Source organism: Hemitrygon akajei, chromosome 1 (genome assembly GCF_048418815.1).
Source record: "Hemitrygon akajei chromosome 1, sHemAka1.3, whole genome shotgun sequence".
NCBI classification, from domain to species: domain Eukaryota; kingdom Metazoa; phylum Chordata; class Chondrichthyes; order Myliobatiformes; family Dasyatidae; genus Hemitrygon; species Hemitrygon akajei.
Window position 1 is genome coordinate 59,877,958 of NC_133124.1, and position 21,058 is coordinate 59,899,015.

Here is a 21,058-nt window from a genome sequence, read left to right on the forward strand (position 1 = left end):
TGGGACCATGATATAGCTGGTTACTCCTGGAACTAGATGCAGTCAAGTGTAACAATTTACGTAATTCAAAATTAGTAATTACTGAAGTTATCAACAATTATGCAAAATCAACATCGACCGAGAGTATGTGGACGATATTAGGATTCACATTCAACAAAGTCAAGAAATCATATTTATTACATAATCACTGAGATTGTTTCAAACTTACAAATCCAGGTTGTTTCCCATTTAAAGCAGTCACTTTTCTCATCTCCATTAAAATTTTTCACAGGTATCAAAGAAATAAAGACACTCACCTTTAACAAAGAGCATGATAGTAGGTGAATTAATATGGTGTATTAGAAATAATTGGTCTTCAATAGCTGATTGGAATCCTACTTCAGTCCTGGTCAGATCCAACAACAGAGATTTGGTGAGAAAAATATTTTCTCTACCCTTTCTGCCTAATATAATTATGTTAAACTGATCTCAAACTGTAGAAGAACTGACTGACATCCAAGGCTGTCATGTGCAAATGATCTTTTGTGAGGACAGTTGCTTCTTGAAACTTCTCAGCAGGGAGACAGCTAATTGCTCTTAATTAAATGCTGCCTTTTCTGAAGAGCATATCATGACATTTAGGATACAAGAAGTTTTTTCATTCCCTGACATTGAACATTATACATCTTGAGTGAGGATTGCAATACCTGTTAAGCTAAGACAATAGCTTATAAGGTTAAGAAAACTGAATTTAACTAAATTCAGTATTTATTATATTTATTTATAAATTTATTAAAGATTCATACTTATTTTCAAAGCAGCAGGTTTCCATGAATGTCATGAAAGATATTAATATTTTATTATGCATTAATAATACCATGTGTCCTGTTAATATCAATGTAAGTTTAAAAATAAGATGGGCCAAACTTAATTCCTCTCGCCACCAGCACACATCTCCCACACCCTGACATGAAGCCTTCTAGCCACACATATCTTCTGCAGTATCATTGCTCCCAATAAGCTCAAAGCCTCAATTCTGCAATTATCCCACAACTGAAGCAGGTTTGAGCATTGATTAGGCGCGTAGATGTGGTATTCAGAAGTGCCATCACAAGCTCTGGACCAATGGCCTTTGAAAGCTCATGATGCTTTTAATTAATTAAGAACAGAATACATTGAAAGAATAAATTAAGCAAAATAATCAAAAACATACTTAAAATCAAATTTTAAATATATCTGTGTAATTTACAAAATGTCACTACATTTAATAGAGAGTCCAGGGATAGGATGTGAAGTCAGAACTCTAAACAACTGATTGCTAGAATGCCTTATACTCATATTTTGCAATTTCTCTGGCACAGAGTGTCAATGAATTAAAGCCACAATCAAACAATATAAAATTACGCAAGGTATGGTGCCATTCATTCAAACAAGAACTGACCTCCTCCAAAAGTAATCTATATGTGATCATTGTTCATGAAATAGCAGGAACAACTGCATAAACTTACACCATGCTCTGTGAAGGGAGCAGGCAATTGGATCCCTTCACTTAATGAGATATGTTTTGGAAATCGACATGACCATGAGACATTTTCACATGCACTGGCCAAGTATTGTACGGGGGGGGGGTGATTGATAAGTTCGTGGCCTAAGGTGGAAGGAGTCAATTTTAGAAAACCTAGCACATTTGTTTTTCAACATAGTCCCCTCCTACATTGACACACTTAGTCCAGTGGTCGTGGAGCATACGGATCCCTTCTTTGTAGAAGTGGTCCACAGCAGGTGTAATTGATAAGTTCGTGGCCTAAAGTAGAAGGAGGTGAGTTATGCAGCTCTCGTTACATGCACGTGCAATTTAACTCTTTGAATGAAAATGTAGAAAGTTTGAAGTTAATAACTCATCTCCTCTTCCATAGGTCACAAACTTATCAATCACCCCATGCTGTGGACCACTTCTGGAGGTCCAAGACGCCAACTTCTACCAAAAAAGGATCCGTATGCTCCTCGACCGCTGGACTAAGTGTGCAAATGTAGGAAAAATAAATGTGCTAGGATTTCTAAAATTGACTCCTTCTACCTTAGGCCACAAACTTATCAATCACCCCTCGTATATAGGTGATAGAGCTACCTTAATGAAACTACATTAATACAGGTTTTTGACATTTTGAGCTAAGGTATTTTACATTATTGTGATGTTAATAAAAGGAGTCCTTGGTGAGATCGAGAGGATTCTACATTGACTATTTTACCACATGGCACATCTAACTTGATCATGTTCATAACTGTTAGGTCAATCAATTCTAGACATGTTTGTATGCCACACAGTATTGAGTATTTGAGGGTTTTTTTTAAAATCAGTAACTTTAGAATGTCAATGTCAGCTCCATTGATTCAGCAAAGCAGTTCTTGTTAGTTAAGATGTGGTCCCACTAAAAATGTAGAACTCCATGGAACTATTTATTCAGAACCAAAATTTTGAAATAAACCATGCAGTTTTAACTTTTGAACTAGTATTTTATTGCCTGCTATTATCTTTGTAACCTAATGGGTAAATATAGCTAGATATTGTTTAACATTAGAGAGATTCTTCCATCAGGTCTCCCTTGGCAGTTTGCTTGGTATGAATAAAGACCCCTTATAACTCCGGACTCTGTGTGGATCTTTAAAAGTGAGAAGTTGTGGAGATCGGATCTAGGTGTCCTAGTACATACTCTGCTAGACAGTACTGAAGAAGGGTCGGGGCGCAAAACGTCGACTGTATATTCCTTTCCATCGTTGCTGCCTGACCTGTTGAGATCCTCTAGCATTTTGTGGATACTGAGTGTCCTTGAAGAGAGAACATAGTGAGGATGTTTCTGCCCGTGGTAGAATCTCAAAATGAAAGGATCAACTGTTTAAGACAGAAATGAGGTGCAACCTTTTTCCTCAAGAAAGCCGTAAGTCTTTGAAATTGTCTTCCTCAAAGGATGGTGGAAGCAGAATTTCAGAATTATTTTTAAAAGAGATTAATAAATAGTTAATAAGCAAGGGGGTAAAGGATTATTGGGGGAAGGAAGGAATGCAGTTTTGATAATACATTAAGATCAAATATGATCTTATGAGATACCACAGCAGATTTGAGGCCTACTTCTTCTAATTCTTATATTCACATGCCAATTTTCCAAAATGTGTGTTAATGGATCTACCATATCTGTTAGCCCAATCTGATCATTTCCATATCCAGTTTTTCTTCAAGAAAAACTTCTTCACACAGAGAGTGGTGAATCTGTGGAATTCTCTGCCACAGGAAACAGTTGAGGCTGGTTCATCGGGTATATTTAAGAGGAAGTTAGATATGGCCCTTGTGGCTAAAGGGATCGGGGGTATGGAGAGAAAGCAGGTACAGGGTTCTGAGTTGGATGATCAGCCATGATCATACTGAATGGAGGTGCAGGCTCAAAGGGCCGAATGGCCTATTCCTGCACCTATTTTCTATGTTTCTATGTATTTTTTGTAGTTCCTACATAACAAAAGGACATTTTAAGTTTTCTAGTACTTTTTAAGTACATGATTTAACTTTTCAAAGTAACCATCATAAATAGCTGAAGTTAATAGAACCATGTGGAGTTAAGCTATAGAAGTCCACTGAGAAATAGCTATTCAAATCTGTGGCAGATCAGTCCTAGTGCAATCTCTCTGATACCACTGATGTTGGTACTAGAATGTTGATGTTGTGTGCTTGGATTTTCAGAAGGCCTTTGACAAGGTGCCACACGAGGCTACTTAACATAGTATTACAGGAAAGATTCTAGCACGGATAAGGTGTAAACATGAGGAAATCTGCACATGCTGGAAATTCAAGCAACACACACAAAATACTGGAAAGTGTGGCTGATTGGCAGGAGACAAAGAATAGAGGAAAAGGGAGCCTTTTCTGGTTGGCTACCGGTGACTAATGGTGTTCCACAGGGGTCTGTGTTGAGATTGATTATTTTTACGCTATATATGTCAATGATTTGGATGATGGAATTGATGGCTTTGTCGCAAAGTTTGCATACAATACATAGACAGATGGAGGGGCAGGTAGTTTTGAGGAAATAAGGAGGCCACAGAATGACTTAGACAGATTAGGAGAATGGGCAAAAAGGTGGCTGATGGGACACCGTGTCAGGAAGAATTTGGTCATGAACTTTGGTAGAAGTATTCAAAGGGTTGGCTATTTTCTTGATGGAGAGGAAATACAAAAATCTGAGGCAGAAAAGGATTTGGGAGTCTTTGTGCAGGTTTTCCTGAAGGTTAAGCTGTAGGTTGAGTCGGTGGTGAGAAAGGCAAATGCAATGTTAACATTCATTTCAAGAGGACTAGAATATAAAAGCAAGGATGTAATGTTGAGACTTTATAAAGCACAGTTCAGGCCTCACTTGGAGTATTCTGATCAGTTTTGGGCCTGTTATCTAAGAAAGGATGTGCTGAAACTGGAGAGGGTTCAAAGGAGGTTCACAAAAATGATTCCAGGATTAAAAGGCTTGTCATATGAAGAGGATTTAATGGCTCTGGGCCAGTATTCATTGGAGTTCATAAGAATAAGGGATGACCTCATTGAAACTTCTCAAATGGTGAAAGGCCTTGACAGACTGAATGTGGAAAGGATGGTGAGAGAGTCTAAGACCAGTAGTCACTGCTTAAAAATAGGAGGGCATCCTTTCAGAACGGAGATGAGGAGGAATTTCTTTAGCCAGAGAGTGGTGAATCTGTGGAATTCTTTGCCACAGGCAGTTGTGGAGGCCAAGTCTTTATGTATATTTAAGGTAGAGGTTGATAGATTCTTGATTGGTCAGGGCATGAAGGAACATGAGGGAAAATGGATCAGCAATGATGAAATAGTGGAGCAGACTTGATGGGCCAAATGGACTAATTCTGCTCCTTTATCTTATTTTCTTATGTAGGACTTTACTTACAGGCTGCCCCCAGCACACCCTTAGGTATGTTGGTTGTTAATGCAAATACATATTTCACTGTATGTTTTGATGCACTGTATGTGTGACAGATAAACTTGAATCTTTATTTCATCAGCAAAATAGCCAGCCCTTGATTTTACTCAATGTTCCTTTTATCTATTTGATAAGATGCCATGCATCAGAACTCAAGACAATGGCATGCTGACTTTATGTGGTCCAATTAAGAAAGCCCCATTCTCTGTATATTTGCCAATGTATTTACAGGCTTTGGAAAGAGCAAAGGAGGAAATAAGCTTTTTACAGTTTTAACCATTCCACTGTAGTTCACATTTTATATATTAAGAAGGGCTTTTAAATAATTTTCTATCTTCAGATCATTTTCATTTCTTAAATTATTAATATTTTAAATTGATTGTAAATGTATTGCTATAAAAGATGAGGACTGGGGTTTTCTAATTGCTTTATTGTCTCCTCAAACAAAGGAAAATTAATAAAAACTGATCTAATTAGATTAACTATAACAGAGATAATATTAGTAATGCTAGCATAAGGATTGCCTTGATGAACTAGATTAAGGAAGGGAATAAAATTGAAATTAAATTGTTCAAAAGTTTCAATTTAACATCAGAGAATGTATACGGTATGCAACCTGAAATTTTTACTCTTCACAGATATCCATGAAATTTTAAAAAACACCAAAGAATGAATGACAGAAACATCAGAACACCGAAGCCCTCCTCCCCATTCGCACGCACAAGCAGGAGAAGCATCAACCCTTGCCCCACTTGCGCCAGCAAAAGCATTGAACTCTCTCACCCTACCATGCAAGCAATAGCAAAAGCCCCCAAAAACCACGGTCCATAACCCAACACTTCGGTATCTCAGACAGGCTCTCTCTCACTTGTGAGGGAGAGAGAGAAATTGCTCCTGCAATTATGAGACCTGAGACCAGCAACTCGCTGTTAAGATGTTATAATCTTCAGCGTCTCCTCTCCGAGCCCCCCGAATCAAGGACTGACAGACTCTCACTCACCATCAAAAAGAGAGCGAAAGGGCCTCCTTCTGACAGCAGCATACACTGCCTGCTCTCTCGATGTGTCAGTCTCACACAAAGCTTCAACTAAGGAACCGGGCCGGCTGCAGGGATGCACCCCAAAGGCGCATCTCTACCAAGTCGCTCCTGGAGATATCGAAACACCAGGCCACACGCCGCACTGAGAACCCGCTGCTAGTGCAGAACCGTGGTTTGAGCTGCAGTTGTAGATCACGGACTCCAACAGGACCCCAGCCATCTTGAAAAGAAAAGAAAGATATGAAAAAAGAAGAATAAGCTGTTACGCGGATGAACTGGAAGAAGTCACTTAGGTCTACAAAAGCTCCCAGTGAATTACATCTATTATTATGTTCCTAGTGCCTTATTTGAATCAAATTCCCATGTAACCTGGATAGTGATTCATTGAAATCCATTACAATATCTGACTGGATTTTTGACTGAATTTCATCCAGATTGCTAGCTAGAAACAAGCAGAAGCTGATTAAGTCAAACAATTAGTTACACCAGTTAATGCAATATCTACCTTCAATCATTAGATTACCAACTAGTTGGTAAGATGCCCAATCATAAATTAAATAGGCATTAAAGTACTTGTTTTTGCTTTCACCCTTTTAAATTCAAAACTTTTAAACAAACACTGAGTCATCTGCTTAAATATTTCCCAGCTTCTCTTGAAATGGTTACTGGCATGGGAATTCTTCCTCCCTTCTAGTAGTGGTTTGGGTGTTCATGAAAACAAATTTGACTTAGTTATTATCAATATCCACCACAATTCCAGTAAAGTTACACTATTGCTCTTCAGGCAGAGCTGCACACGGAATCCCGAACACTTTCAGTAAAGTTACTCCGAGGAATCATGTGGATTTTAGCAAAGTTACACCTTTTCCAACAAAGCCCCATTATTATTGTCAGGGATTCCAAGATTTCAATGCATTTCCAGAAATAATATGAAGACACAAGAGACTCCAGCTGCCAAAGTGTGTTGCTCCAGAAAAATTATGATATGGAAATGGAAGAAACTCAAGAAAATTATCGGCTATTCTTTCTGAATTAAAAGTTGGTCCCAATTATTTAACATAGAACATATATATAAAGATTTTGTAGGTTTCTTCCTGTCACTGACAGGAAAAAATGGATACAGTATATTAAATTAATTTGAGGCTTAGTCTGTGATTACTTATGTTTAAGAAGTTAATAGTGTATTTATAATAGGAGCACTAATACAAATGAATTTCCAGCACAATGATATTTCAGTCAAAGTATAAATATGGCATCTGGGGCCCTCACTCCTGATTTACACCACACATCGTAAGCATCAGTACAAAGTGAAATTATTGTTCAACAGTAATAATTAAACAGAATTTATCATGGAGAAATAGGTTATCCAGCTTATCAGTCTTTCTTCAATAACAATTGAGATCTGGGCAGAAAATTATAATACTAAATAGTTATCCTTTAAGTTAATAATATCACACCAAATGCCTATGGAAAAATGCTACCATTATATAGTTACTTATATTAAAATTAGATACAAGTAAATACGTGAAGATAAAGCAATAATTTCATAATATTGATGCCAATATCCACCACCTACCAGAGTACAGATGTCTTGAGCCTAGGATGACAGGCACAAAAGCAGGCAGTACTTCCAACCAGCCATATTTGGTTTACGTGTAGTCTTAGCTTCCATCTTATGGGGATTGCTAGAGGGAATTAACAAGCTTTGTAAAATCAGTCGCCTGAATGAGAAGGCCAAAGATATAGAACAGCTCCTCCTGATCAGCTTCCAAACCTTAAGAACAGGACATATTGAAGATCCAGTGTGAAATTGAATTTCACTTTTCTGGCAGGCTGCCTGTAGTTTAATGGCCTAATTTAAATAAATCCCTGATTCAATTTCGGCCAGGCCTTGGGTCTAAAGCACAGGGACCATTCACTACCTCTTGTCTAAATTCACTAGAATTGATCCAATTAACTAACGTTTTTGAATAACAATAATCAAGAGATTTCTATTGTCCCAAAAGGCATTTCTATTAAATTAAATTATTATTTTCAAATAAGTTCTTGCTTATATATTTGCACCTTCCTTTACTTTAACTTATAATAAAGAGAAGTAAATATATAGTGTAAATTCAAATTTTGGGCAGAGAAACAGCAGATGGATTTTAATTCAAACAGTGTGAGGTTTTGCGTTTTGCATTTTGGGAGGTTAAGTGTAAGATGAAGGAATACTGTAAATCCCAGGACTCTTAGGAACATTGATGTGCAATCAATTAGATCTTGAGGTTCAAGGCCATAACTCCCTGAAGGCAGATAGGATGGAAAGCTTAATCTGAGCAAGTGTGAGGTGTTGCTCTTTGGGAGATCAAATGTAAAGGAAAGATACACAGTTAATAGCAAGACTCGAGAAGTAGTAATATACAGAGGGATCTTGTGTCCAAGTCCATAATGCCCTGAAATCAATGCACAAGTCAGGGCACCATGGTATCAGTTAACGTGCACTATTACAGTTCAGGCTGTTGGAGTTCGGAGGTCAATTCCAATACTGTCTGTAAGAAGTTGCTTGAATGTCCTCCTCGTCAATGCAGGTGTTTCCTCTGGGTGCTCCAGTTTCCTTCCACATTCCAAAGACATAAAGGTTTACCCTGGCCTGTGTGCTGTCTTTGTACTAATAGCGAGGTTGCAACCTCCATGGTCAATGGTGGGTCTCCTTTTTTACCAATTGGTAGGTTAATTGGTCATTGCCATTTGTCCTGTGATTAGACTAGGGTTAAATAGGTGGGTTGCTGGGTGGTGTGGCTCATTGGCCTGTTCCACCCTGTATCTCTAAATAAACAAATGAGTCAATAGGGTGGTAATGAAGGCACATGGCATACTTGTTTTTATTTGTCACATCATTGAGTTCAAAGGTCAGGAGGTTATTAACAGCTTTATGAAACCTTGGTTAGGCTACATTTGGAGCCTTGCTTTCAACTCTGGTGGCTTTGGAGAAGGTGCAGAAAAAGATTGCCAGGATTCTGCCTGGATTAGAGGGCAAAGACTACAAAAAGTGGTTGAACAAACAGATTGTTTTCTCTGGAGTGGTGGAGGCTGGGGGAACCTTATAAAAGTTTATAAGAATCTGAGAGGCGTAGATAGGGTAGACAGCCAATATCTTTTTCCCAGGCAGAAGAGATCAGTTTAGTTAGTCTTTTAATTATTAGTTTAATTAGTTCAGCATCACATGCACAGAAGCGTCTGTTACCCTGCAGTCCTGTTCTATGTTCTATCTATATCCCAAAAAAGGCATATGGCATGCTTCACCTGATTGGTCAAGACATTGAGAATAAAACCCAGAAAGCCACGTTGCAGCTGTGCAAGACTTAAGTAAGGCCACATTCACAGATTAAGTGCATTATTGGCTGAGACATCAGAGAGCAGATGTGGAAGCCTTGGAGGAGAGGCTCACTGGTATGTTGCCAGGATTGGAGTGCATTAGCTATATGGAGAGGTTATACAAACTTAGACTGTTTCCACTGAAGTAACAGAGTCTGAGAGGCAACTGGCTCAAAGTATATAAAATTATGAGAGGCATTAAACAGAGTAGATTGTCAGAAGTTTTTGTCAGGGTGGAAATATCAATCACTAGAATGCAAAGGTTTAAGGTGAAAGGGGGAAAGTTTAAAGGAGGTTTTTTTTTGCAGAGGGAGAGACAATTACACAGAACACACTGCCGAGGGAGGTGGTAGAAGCAGATCTGAGAGCAATGCTTAAGAGGCAAGCACACGTACAGGCAGAGAACAGAGAGATACAGACTATGTGCAGGCAGATGTGCTTAGAACAATTTGGCATCACGGTTTGGTACTGACGTGGTGGGCTAAGGTCCTGTTCCTGCTCTTTTCTTTGTTTTTATGTAAATGTTTTCTAAAACTTGTTTCATTAGGATATTACTGCAGCTGTTCATCACCATGCTAATTTTCTCCAGCTGGAAGAGCATATCTCTTGCTGTTCTACATACACTGTGTATTTATAATTGTATCAGCTGCAGCAGAATTGCAGAAAATGTCCAATGCATTTTCAATTAAACTTGAAAAATGTGCATATGAACAGAAAATATCATCCCTTAAATGGATGATCACATGATTAATATTTCCTCTTAATACCAGTGGTGTGATTTTTTTTTTACATATTTATGTTCCTTAGATAAATAAAAGTTTGGAAAAAATACAAACATTTGGTTGGGTAGCCCTCCAGTGCAGGTTTTGATGCCCTAAAACCTAAGAGGTTGACAGTCAGAATTGGAATTGGAATCGATTCATTATTGTCACGTGCACCAAGATTCTGTGAAAATTTTGGCTTGCCTACCATCTAGACAGGTCAAATTATTGCACACCGCATTGAGGTAGAACAAGATCAAAAAAATAACAGAACGCATAATAAAGAATGACACAGTAGTAGTAAGTGTAATGTTATTGCAGCACCAGTGACAATGATACATAGTTTAAGGACAGTTTCTGTCTTACTGTTATAGGCCTCTTGAATAGATTTCTAATAAGATAAAGTTGAGCTCCTAATCTTAATCTACCACACCATGGCCCATTGCACCTTATTTGCCTACCTGCATTACACTTCCCCTGTATCTGTAATACTATATTCTGCACTTGCTATTATTTTCATTTTGTACTACATCAACGTAGTTTATGTTTGGAATGAACTGTGCGGATGGCATGCAAACAAAAATTTTTCACTCTCTTTTGGTACACGTGACAACAATAATAAACCAACTGCCGAGATAAGAAAGGAAGGGATTTGGTTTACATCAGCTGACAAAGTAGGGACATAGTCAGGCAGAGTTATGGCGGTAGAAGTACATTCTGTTGTGGAGCAAGAAAATAACTCTCACTGTTTGTTTTCAGATCATGTACTTATTTCATTAACTGATCTTTCCCTCCAAGAAGAGAGGGGCCAATCCACTTCATCTATGCAATCTACACACACTTTCCCTGCTTCTATCCATATTTGGATAATGCAAGCTTAGGAAGCCCATGCTCAATTCCCTGTGACATAATCATTTCAATATAATCATCTTGTTCTTCTGGAGCCCTCTCTACCGGTCTCACAGTTGAAGTGTCTCTTTGTTCTTTAATGCCTTGGATTCAACGATGATGATATTAGGACCAGGCCTTGTTATCTCCGATTACCACATTCCTCAGGGGGCTTTCTGCTCCCTCTTATCCCATGCTCTGCTGCATTGATCGGAGTAGAATTCTGCCTTACATTATGCTTTCTAAAATAATCTGTTCGGTAATCTTCAAGCAGTGTCCTGTTGTTCTGACAAAGACACAGATACATGATCTAATATCCAATTCAGATTCAATATAATATCAAGCTTGCCAATAGGCTGATTAAATTTGAAAAAGCCATCGAGAACAGGGTAGGATTCAGTGGTTAGGAAATGGTGTATGTGTTGAGGACTGCAGTTAATATTTGATTTTGTACACAAATCTGATACGTTATATCAATTTTAATCTGTTGCTTTTTGGTTGCTGTTCCTTATGTGGAGTAAGAAAAGATTTGTTCATTAGCCTGTGTTCTGACTAAAACTGAGCCACACTAAATATACACGTCTTTATTCACATGGTAGATCTCCGGAAGGGAGAGAGTCCAGGAAGATCTCATTCTCCTGATACAATATTCTATAATTCTTCAACACAAGGATAATAATAAATGATTAACTACAGTTTTAGTTAACCTAACTTTGATCTTTGTATTGGCCCCAGGACCTACAGTTAATGGGATCCCAAACTCCAGGCCTCAAGTTGTGGACTCACTGACTCGTACTTAGGGTATCACCCACACACGTGCCTCTTTCATAGAAACATAGAAAACCTACAGCACAATACAGGCCCTTTGGCCCACAAAGTTGTGCTGAACATGTCCCTACCTTAGAAATTATTAGGCTTACACATAGCCCTCTATTTTTCTAAGCTCCATGTACCTATCCAAAAGTCTCTTAAAAGACCTTATCGTATCCACCTCCACCAGCATTGCTGGCAGCCCATTCCACACACTCACCACTCTCTGCATAAAATAACTTACCCCTGACATCTCCTCTGTACCTACTCCCCAGCACCTTAAACCTGTGTCCTCTTGTGGCAACCATTTCAGCCCTGAGTAAAAGCCTCTGACTATCCACACGATCAATGCCTCTCATCATCTTATACACCTCTATCAGGTCACGTTGCATCCTCTGTCGCTCTAAGGAGAAAAGGCCGAGTTCATTCAACCTGTTTTCATAAGGCATGCTCCCCAATCCAGGCAACATCCTTGTAAATCTCCTCTGCACCCTTTCTATGGCTTCCACATCCTTCCTGTAGTGAGGTGACCAGAACTGAGCACAGTACTCCATGTGGGGTCTGACCAGAGTCCTATTTCCTGCATGGATCTCCGATCCCCCTGTTCCCATGGGAGACTCACTAACTTGGAGAGGAGAGTGTTGAGAGAACATCAGTTCTTGTCCTCGCTTGTCTTTGATCACAGTGCTTACTGGCCTGGCATCTGTCTAAGGATGTTCAGAGGCTAAAGCTGTGCCTAGTCAGCAGAAGGAGATATTTTCATGATAATACATGTTGACTTTCCTGTGTTGTATTTGTTACATACTCTGAGTTCTGAGATCACTGATCAATATTCAGTTACCGAAGTTATAGCATTGTGATAATTCTGACTTGACAAGGCTGCCACCCTTCACTTCCTTGCACAGACCACAGCAGATGTGGACACCTGATCATAAATTGAAAATAAAATCTTTTCTAGCATGATTGAAGTTTTAACAACACATTGCCTAATATCCACGACTATGACAGTATCTGCAGAGTACTCTGCAACTATAGACTTAAATATCAAAATGTACAATTATACTTACTCTTCTACAGCTATAGTATATCAGCCATCTAAAAGCAGAAATGTATCTGTTGCTATGGTAAAAGCTGGAAATGTAACTAAATTGCCTGTGCTATTGACCAATGGCTTTGTAAATGTCCTCCAGGGAGTGCACTTGCACAGCAGATAAGGAGATCTTTTGTTCCATTATCTGTTCAGTCAGCAGAAATGTTACACTGTTAAAAATGAACTGCATTTCATTCACAAATATTTATACTCAATTCAGTTATGGAACAAGTTATTCCTCCAAATAAGTTAGTTTATGGACAGTGATAAATACTTTTCAACCTTTACCCTTTAGAAATATTGTAAATGAATGTTTATTATTAAAATTTACATTAATGTTGGATGGATACTAGCTTAATTTTCCATAGCATTGAATAAGTTGGTTGAAGAATATATCAGTCCCTCACTCATCCATAATACATTTGTCAAACAAGTGAATATGCCAATCAGGGACATAACACTTGTTTCAGGACTGGCTGCCAAATTCGTCGAAAGTGCTTTGTTCAGTGTTTTTTTTTCAGTGGTACCATGGTCATGGTAGCTTTAAATATATTCTACAGAGTGGTCAACATACCATGTTCTGATAAGCATCTTTGCATGGGCTATTGGAGATGCCCCACAGTAAAGCAAAGTTTAAATTGTTTACTTGCACTATACAGCATGGTGCTGGAAGATGTGTTCCTCAGATCCCATGATTAGACTGTTGCCATGCAGCAACTTTCCTGTTCATGCAGTACAGTAGCTGCAAGAGTGTCTGATTGATGTTGACTCCAGACAAGATTCACCTTGGGTGTGCACAGCTTACTAACTAAGTCTCAACTTGCCATTTCCTGGGCCTTTGTCTTAACACACGCAGCAAATTCGGTGCCATGAATCATTATGAAACTTAATTGTTTTTCACTGCAGGAATGAGAATTAAATTCTCTGTTGAACAAATGTAGTTCATCAAAACAGAACTTTTCTAAAGGTCACAAATATATAAGAATGTTTAACTTAATGAATTAAGTTGCATCTACAGAACAAGACGTTAAAAAGCTTCAGGTCGCTAATAGGTTAACTTAAAATGTTAACTTTGTTTCTCTCTTAACAGATTGAGCACATCTGTATGGAGCAATGTCGATGGCACAAGAAGGCAGCATCTATCATCCAGGACCCTCACCAGCCAGGCCATGCTCTCTCTTCGCTGCTGCCGTCAGGAAGAAAGTTCAAGAGCCTCAGGATCCGTGCCACCAGATTCAGCAACAATTAATATCCCAGAGGGGATAGCTTCATTCTCGTATCTCTGAGCTGTTCCCACAACCTATGGACTCACTTTCAAGGACACTTCATCTCGTGTTCTCAAACTGTATTGATATTTATTAATATACTTTTTGCAGTTTGTTGTCTTTTGTACATCGTTAGTCCGTCCTGTGGGGGGCGGTCTTTCATTGATCTGATTGTGCTTCTTGTGTTCACTGTGAATACCCCCAAAAATGAATCTCAAGAGTTATATATGGTGACATATATTTACTTTGATAATAAATTGACTTTTAACTTTGAGACACTGCTTACTCTGCTGTATTTATGGAGTTAAATGTTTCAGGTGGATAATTCTAGAAAGGTCAACTTTTGTGTGAAGTCTAACCTCCGAATGATTTCCATAATTTTTCTACGAGATTTCCAGCATCCGGAGAATATTGTTTTTGAAACATTAAATTCAACGAAAAAACTCTGCCACAGATTCCCCACTTCCCATATTCTCCCTATCAAAGTAAAAGTCGCAAGACCTGCCAGAAAGCGGCATAATATTGACAAGTAGGCAAATCCTCTATTAATTGCACCATCTTTTTTACCGCTTGTTTCTAAATAATGTCATAAGAATCTTTTAGCAGACTGAACTGCTAGAAATGAAAGGTGGGATGTTTAAATTCAAAGTGGAGTTTATTCGCGGCACATGCGCAGCTTTCACAAAAAAAACATAAGTTAAGCATAAATTTACTCTATTAATTAGACATTTAAGAAAAGGGTTTTTTAAAAAAAATAATTATTGCATTGGATACTGATATAAAGAGTGATTGCAGGATCAGACAAATAAAGTTGAAAACAATATAAATATATAACCTTTACTACTTCCACACACATTAACCACATTGTTTTGCCTGCAACCGAATGTGGCATGAACTCGCAGTTTCTCTTCATCGGCGCTGAATAGCGAGTGTAGATACGAGTGGCAGCCTTGGGAATGTATATTTAAAAAAAAGCTCATTTGAGAATTTTGTTCTCAGTTTCCTCAGTTAGTGCTGTGCAGAATGGAGCGTACATTCACCATCCCTGAAGCTATTCCACTGAAACTCCACCTTACCGATCCATGTTCTGGAAAGGTCACTTTAAGCACAAATGCCACTACCCGATCGGTATGCAGTCATATTCCAGATTTTCTTTAGAGTCTATTTGTCTGCGCATATTGATTAATTCTGAATTAATATTTGCATTTTCACTATTTGTTTTAGCTTGTCTGCCTCTTTATGCCTGACGTTCCCACTCAGGATTGGTTTGAGTGATTTTGCACGTGGTTCTGGGTTTAAAGGCGGCAGAACCGCTTGCAGCGGCTAGAAAGTCACTTTTCGGTGGGGTGGTGAAGGTTTGAAGGTAGCGGCGCAGCAGAAATGGTTGACGCATTTCTAGGAAAATGGATCTTAATCAAAACGGAAAAATTTGACGAGTACATGGCTGAACTAGGTGAGGATTCTGCTCCTCTTGTATACATAATTTGTGCTCCCCTCCCCCATGTAATGTATGCAGCCGCACTACTCTTCCCTTTTTGTGGTTCAAGCGGAGCTTTTTTATTTAACTGCAGTAGGTCCTATAGATGACATTATAGTAGTGTATTATGAAATCCCACCATCTTGCTTGTCGTTTGTAATGCGGCAGGAATTGCATAAAGACTTTGTTTAAAGGTGAAGGACCCGAATTCAAGTGTCTGAATCCATTTCGAAACCCCTCCTTGTATTTCACAGTAATTTGGATTCCAGAAACCCGGTTGACAGTTCATGGAAGTGGTAGTAGCATCAGTGCAAAATCGGTCCCCGTTCCATGTGGGGCAAGCAACGTGGCGCGTGTCAGTAACGTTTAAGAGTCGTATGTTGTTTGCCTTTCAGGAGTGGGTATGACACTAAGGAGCTTGGCTAAAATGGCTAAACCCACGACTACAATTTCCAAGGACGGCGATACAATCACCATAGCAACCGACAGCACGATAAAAAGCACAAAGATTCATTTCAAATTCGGGGAGGAGTTTGATGAGACCACAGCTGACAATAGGAAAACCAAGGTGCATGAACAATTAACCTTGCTGAGCGTTGTAATTTGCTAAGTGTCGACTTCTCAGGGTAAAGATACTAATCCAGACAAAGGGCCGTCAATGGATGTTGTTTACTTGGATTTTAGGAAGGCCCTTGACATAAGACTGCTTAATAAGAGCCCATGGTATTACAGGAAAGATACTAACATGAATGGAACATTGGTAGGAGGCAAAGAGTGGGAACAAATGGGGCCTTTTCTGTTTGGCTGGCTGTGACTGGTGGTGTTAGGGCCGCTTTTTACGGTCCTAACTTATCAGTGATTTGGGCGAAGGAATAAGCTGGCTTTGTGGATGCGTTTGAAACGAAATGAGGTGGAGCGGCAGGTGGTGTACAGGGAATCTGTAGGATTTAAAACGGGTTAGGAGGATGGTTAATCGTGTGGCACATGGAATGTAGAGTAAGCAAGTGTACGGTCATGCACTTTAGTAGAAAGAATAAAGCATAAACTATTCTAAACTATTCAAAAATCGGAGGTGCAAAGTGACTTGGGAGCCCTTATGCAGGATTCCCTGCAGGTTAACTTGTAGGTTGAGTCGGTGGGAAGGAACCTAAATGGAATGTTAGCATTCATTTGACGACTATAACATAAGAGTGGGACATAATACTGAAGTGTTATAAGACACTGATCAGACTGTACTTTGAGAATTGAGTAGTCTTGGGTCCCTTATCTAAGAAAAACTGTGCTGGCATTCTTGTCCAGATGATCATGAGAATGATTGGGGAAATGAAGGGGTTAACATTTGGGGAGATTTGATGGCTCTGGGTGTGCAGAGGAGGATGTTTTCTTTTGTAGGTGGATCTAGGACAAGAGGGCACAGCGTCAGAGTGGATGTTCTTCCCTTTGGACCAGATGAGAAACTTCTTGAGCCAGAGGGTGGTGAATCTGTGGAATTGTTTGCCAAAGATCCCATGGAGGCCAAATGATTGAGTATATTTAAAGTGGAGGTTGATGTTCTTGATAAGTTCTTCAGTCCTCCAGCATTTTGAGTTCTTGATTAGTCAGGGTGTCCAAGGATTTGGAGAGAGGGCAGGAGAATGGGATTGAGAGAGATATGATGGAATGGTGGTGCAGACTCAATGGGCTGAATGGGTTAGTTCTTCTCCTGTAGTATGTCTTGTGGTCTAAATGTTCCTCTGTTTGCATCCCCAACAGACTACAGTGGTAATGGATAATGGCAAAATAGTCCAAACACAACGGTGGGATGGAAAAGAAACAACCCTGGTTAGAGAACTGATTGATGATAAACTAATATTGGTAAGGACTTGTCTCAGTGTTACCTAGTTCAGCCTTCTTGGCGTGAAAGTTTTTGTTGGTGGTGTTTGACCTTTTAAATGTTTATTGTGAAAGTGAATGTCAGTAATCACATTAGTATGGTGAGTCAAACAATATATGCACTGAAAGTCATTTAGTCCTGTAGTGAATCACCATGTTCTGTACATATAACTGATTCCTATGTCCTTTTTCAATCAGACTTGTACCATGGGAGATGCAGTGTGCACGAGAACCTATCAGAAGCCAAATTGTTGATCTGGAACAAGGATTGGATTGGCTGTTTTTCAGTGATCCACACTTGCTGCTTTTCTACTGGAGTATCCCCTCAGTATTTTGTATAACTAGGACTGTTCTTTTTATGACATTTTTTGGTTATATTTTGTAGCCTTGAACTTTTTTTTTTAAAAAAAGTAAACTTCATGGGTTATGCTAGGATTTTGTATGATTTTGAAATCAAATGTAATTGAGTGCATTCCTTGATATACTTTCATTATGGAAGCATTAAACATTTAGAATCTGAAATGGCATGATTAAATATGGTTCCATGACCTTTATGCTAATTAGATATTATCTTGTGATATTCTTCATAGAAAATAGCTAATTTTGGGTATAATCATGATAACATGAAGGATTTTAATTCTAGGAAGAAAGAAATGTGTAATTTCTCAAGGCTATGCAAGGTGTTCCCAGATGCATATGATTAAACAAATTATTGCTCAATAGTGGGCAATTAAGATGTTAAGCATTACTTAACCTATTACTTGTTCAATTGCCATGTATGCTTACAAATACAAATTGTACATTGCTCACTGTTACAGCATTTGCCTACCTGAAATTCTAATTTCTGAAGTTATGGCAACCCTTGCAATTTCAGTATTATGGAAGTTAATAAACAATAGAGTCAATGTACAAAAAGAACAAAAAGAATGGTCCTGTGTACAAATGGTGGGGGGGGGGGGGAGAAACAAATTTGTGCAGCTTTAATAAAATTTATGAACAAAGCAAGATTAGTCTGATGTTCCTTAATAGTGCTGGCTTTAATATTCAATGCTTAGGATGGGAAACAAAACTATTTTAATAAAACATTAAAATTACACTAGGTTATACCCAATTCTAAAGTGTAACACAATTTCCTACCAAACCAGTTTAAAAGTTGATTTCAGTGTTACATCAAATGTCCTGTTGTGTAAAAGCCTCTACAAGTTGCACTTGCTGTTTACAGCTTGGTTATGCCTGTAACCATGGTTTTTCCCTCTTGCTGAAAGATCGTTGCCTTTTATGGAATAAGTGGCAATCTGCTAAAGCTATTTCTTTATTTGCATCTGAAGTTGAATATGGTGCAACACACAAAATGCTGGTGGAACACAGCGGGCCAGGCAGCATCTATAGGGAGAAGCACTGTCGACGTTTTGGGCTGAGACCCTTCTCTCAGCCCAAAACGTCGACCGTGCTTCTCCCTGTAGATGCTGCCTGGCTTGCTGTGTTCCACCAGCATTTTGTGTGTGTTGTTTGAATTTCCAGCATCTGCAGATTTACTCGTGTTCGCTCTTTGAATATGGTGCAACTTTTTTGAGGGAGAAGCTAATAGGAATATTTTCCTATATCTTCCTTTGTATAGGATTATATTCCACCCAATAGGAATTTTGTTTCATCTTTTGATAATTTTATTGGGCTTCATGGCACACTTGGAAATGTTGCCTTGAAGGGAGCCAATCTGCTGTGTGGAGTAGTCTTGGTGAAACTCAAATTGAGTATTGGGGGAGCGGTTTTTGAGTATCAATACTGAATGGTACTGTTAACAATACCTGCCATTAACAACATCTTTTATCACTAATTGAGTAAGCAGATTCATGCATTATTTATCCTGCATTTTTGCACAGGGCATGCCTAGACAGTTTTGCATGTTAAGTTGATGCTAGTGCTGTAACAGTACTAGTTTGGCTGGAAGTTTATTCTAGAGTGGAGTCTTGAGTACTGTTAGTATTTTTATCTAGCCACTTTGCCTTTTTTTTTGTTGTATCCAGAAGTAGGTTATTTCCTTATGAATATGTTTCAAATTTAAAGCAGGCTTCTGTGATGGGGAGGATCACCAAAGAGCCATGGTTTGCGGATCTTTAGTATTTGCACATTTGGCTTTGATGTTGTCAATGACAACATCCTTGGACTGGTTGTCTTCGGTTGTTCTCTACCATTTGCAACTGAATATGCAGGACTGTATTGGCAGGATGATTTGATTTACTTCCCCGCCCCCTCAAAACATGGTAAATTGACTGCATTAAGATAGTCAAATACTGATGGGGGTTTCTTGGTTGAGTGATGGGTTATTATAGTCTCTTTGAGCCATCAGGTGGTATAAATATTTCCACAACTGTTCTAGTTTTTGGTATTGATTTTGTTTTGTAAATGTAATTTTAAAATGTGCCCTTTTTTTAACTGGTTTCTTCAGTTTGTGTAGTTTTGTGAGACTGAATTTTTCATGGTTTTGGAGCATTAATTTCAGTTTGTTGAAGGTATACAAGTGTAATCTTGCCTCTTAATTTCTATGTTCCTGTCTCAGCTGTGGAAGTAGCATAAAACACCAGTTTAAACATATTGTAAGCTTTGGTATGGAAATTGGTTTCAGGGACATAGAATAAATTATTTATGGATGTGTTTAAAATCTCTCTGAAATGCACTGTCCTACTGATCCCTGGTAATCTCTGGTCTGTACCTGTTCATTGGAGGAGGAGCATTTGGGGTGGTGCTGTGAATCATGTCCACATAGTAGAACAAAGAAAATCTGGTTGGGCGGGGGAGTGCAACACCTCTCCCATTCATAAAGAAGAAAATCTGCAGCTGTTGGAGATTCGAGCAATGTGTACAAAAGGCTGAGGGAATGCAGCAGGCCAGGCAACATCAATGGACAAGAGTAAACAGTCAATGAGACCCCTCATCAGGGCAGCATTGAAGAACAGTGAGACATGTCCAAGGATCTCTGAAGGCAGCAAAGTCTAAAGTACACTTATGATCGAAGTGTACATATATAATACAACTGATAATAGTCTCCTTTCAAAACAAAGAAACCTGCAGCGGGGAATTTTTTAAAAAATGCACGAACAATAAAAGTAAGCAAATAGCATTTAGAATGAAAGTGAGTCCTCAGACTTGAAGCCCGGAGCAGGCCTCAACCTCAGTGCAGTGCAGAGCGGAGTGAAAATAGTGGAGTAGCGAGCAGGTCCTGACACACTGCCTTTTCAATCCATCTGGCCCAGTGTTTAAATTGTCCAAACATCTGGTCGTTCCTCACTCTGACCCTGGCCCTGTTGCATTGATGCTCCTTGTGCCTGGACACTGCCAATTCTGTATAAAAATAGGAGTTTTCCGTTCAGACTTAAGAACAGTGAGGGTGACGGGCCATGCTGTTCTCTTTGTGTACATGTAAAGCAAAAATATGTGTGAGTCATTAGGTGTGTTCTGGGACAGTTATTTTCTTTTCATCATCAATAAAGGAGGTTGTCAACATTTAAGAAGTAGTTAGCTGAGCACCTGAAATCCAAAGCTAGAGGAAGCC

At 38.9% G+C, this 21,058-nt stretch overlaps 1 protein-coding gene across 1 annotated transcript; it reads left to right on the forward strand.

Moving 5' to 3' along the window:
• The first annotated feature begins 15,456 nt into the window (after nt 1-15,456).
• LOC140726918 (fatty acid-binding protein, liver-like) lies at nt 15,457-17,908 on the forward strand. The gene is made up of 4 exons (XM_073043923.1): nt 15,457-15,612; nt 16,032-16,204; nt 17,389-17,490; nt 17,707-17,908. Exons 1-4 carry the CDS (start codon nt 15,540-15,542, stop codon nt 17,761-17,763), a joined length of 405 nt encoding a protein of 134 aa, XP_072900024.1. The 5' UTR covers nt 15,457-15,539; the 3' UTR covers nt 17,764-17,908.
• Nucleotides 17,909-21,058: the final 3,150 nt, after the last annotated feature.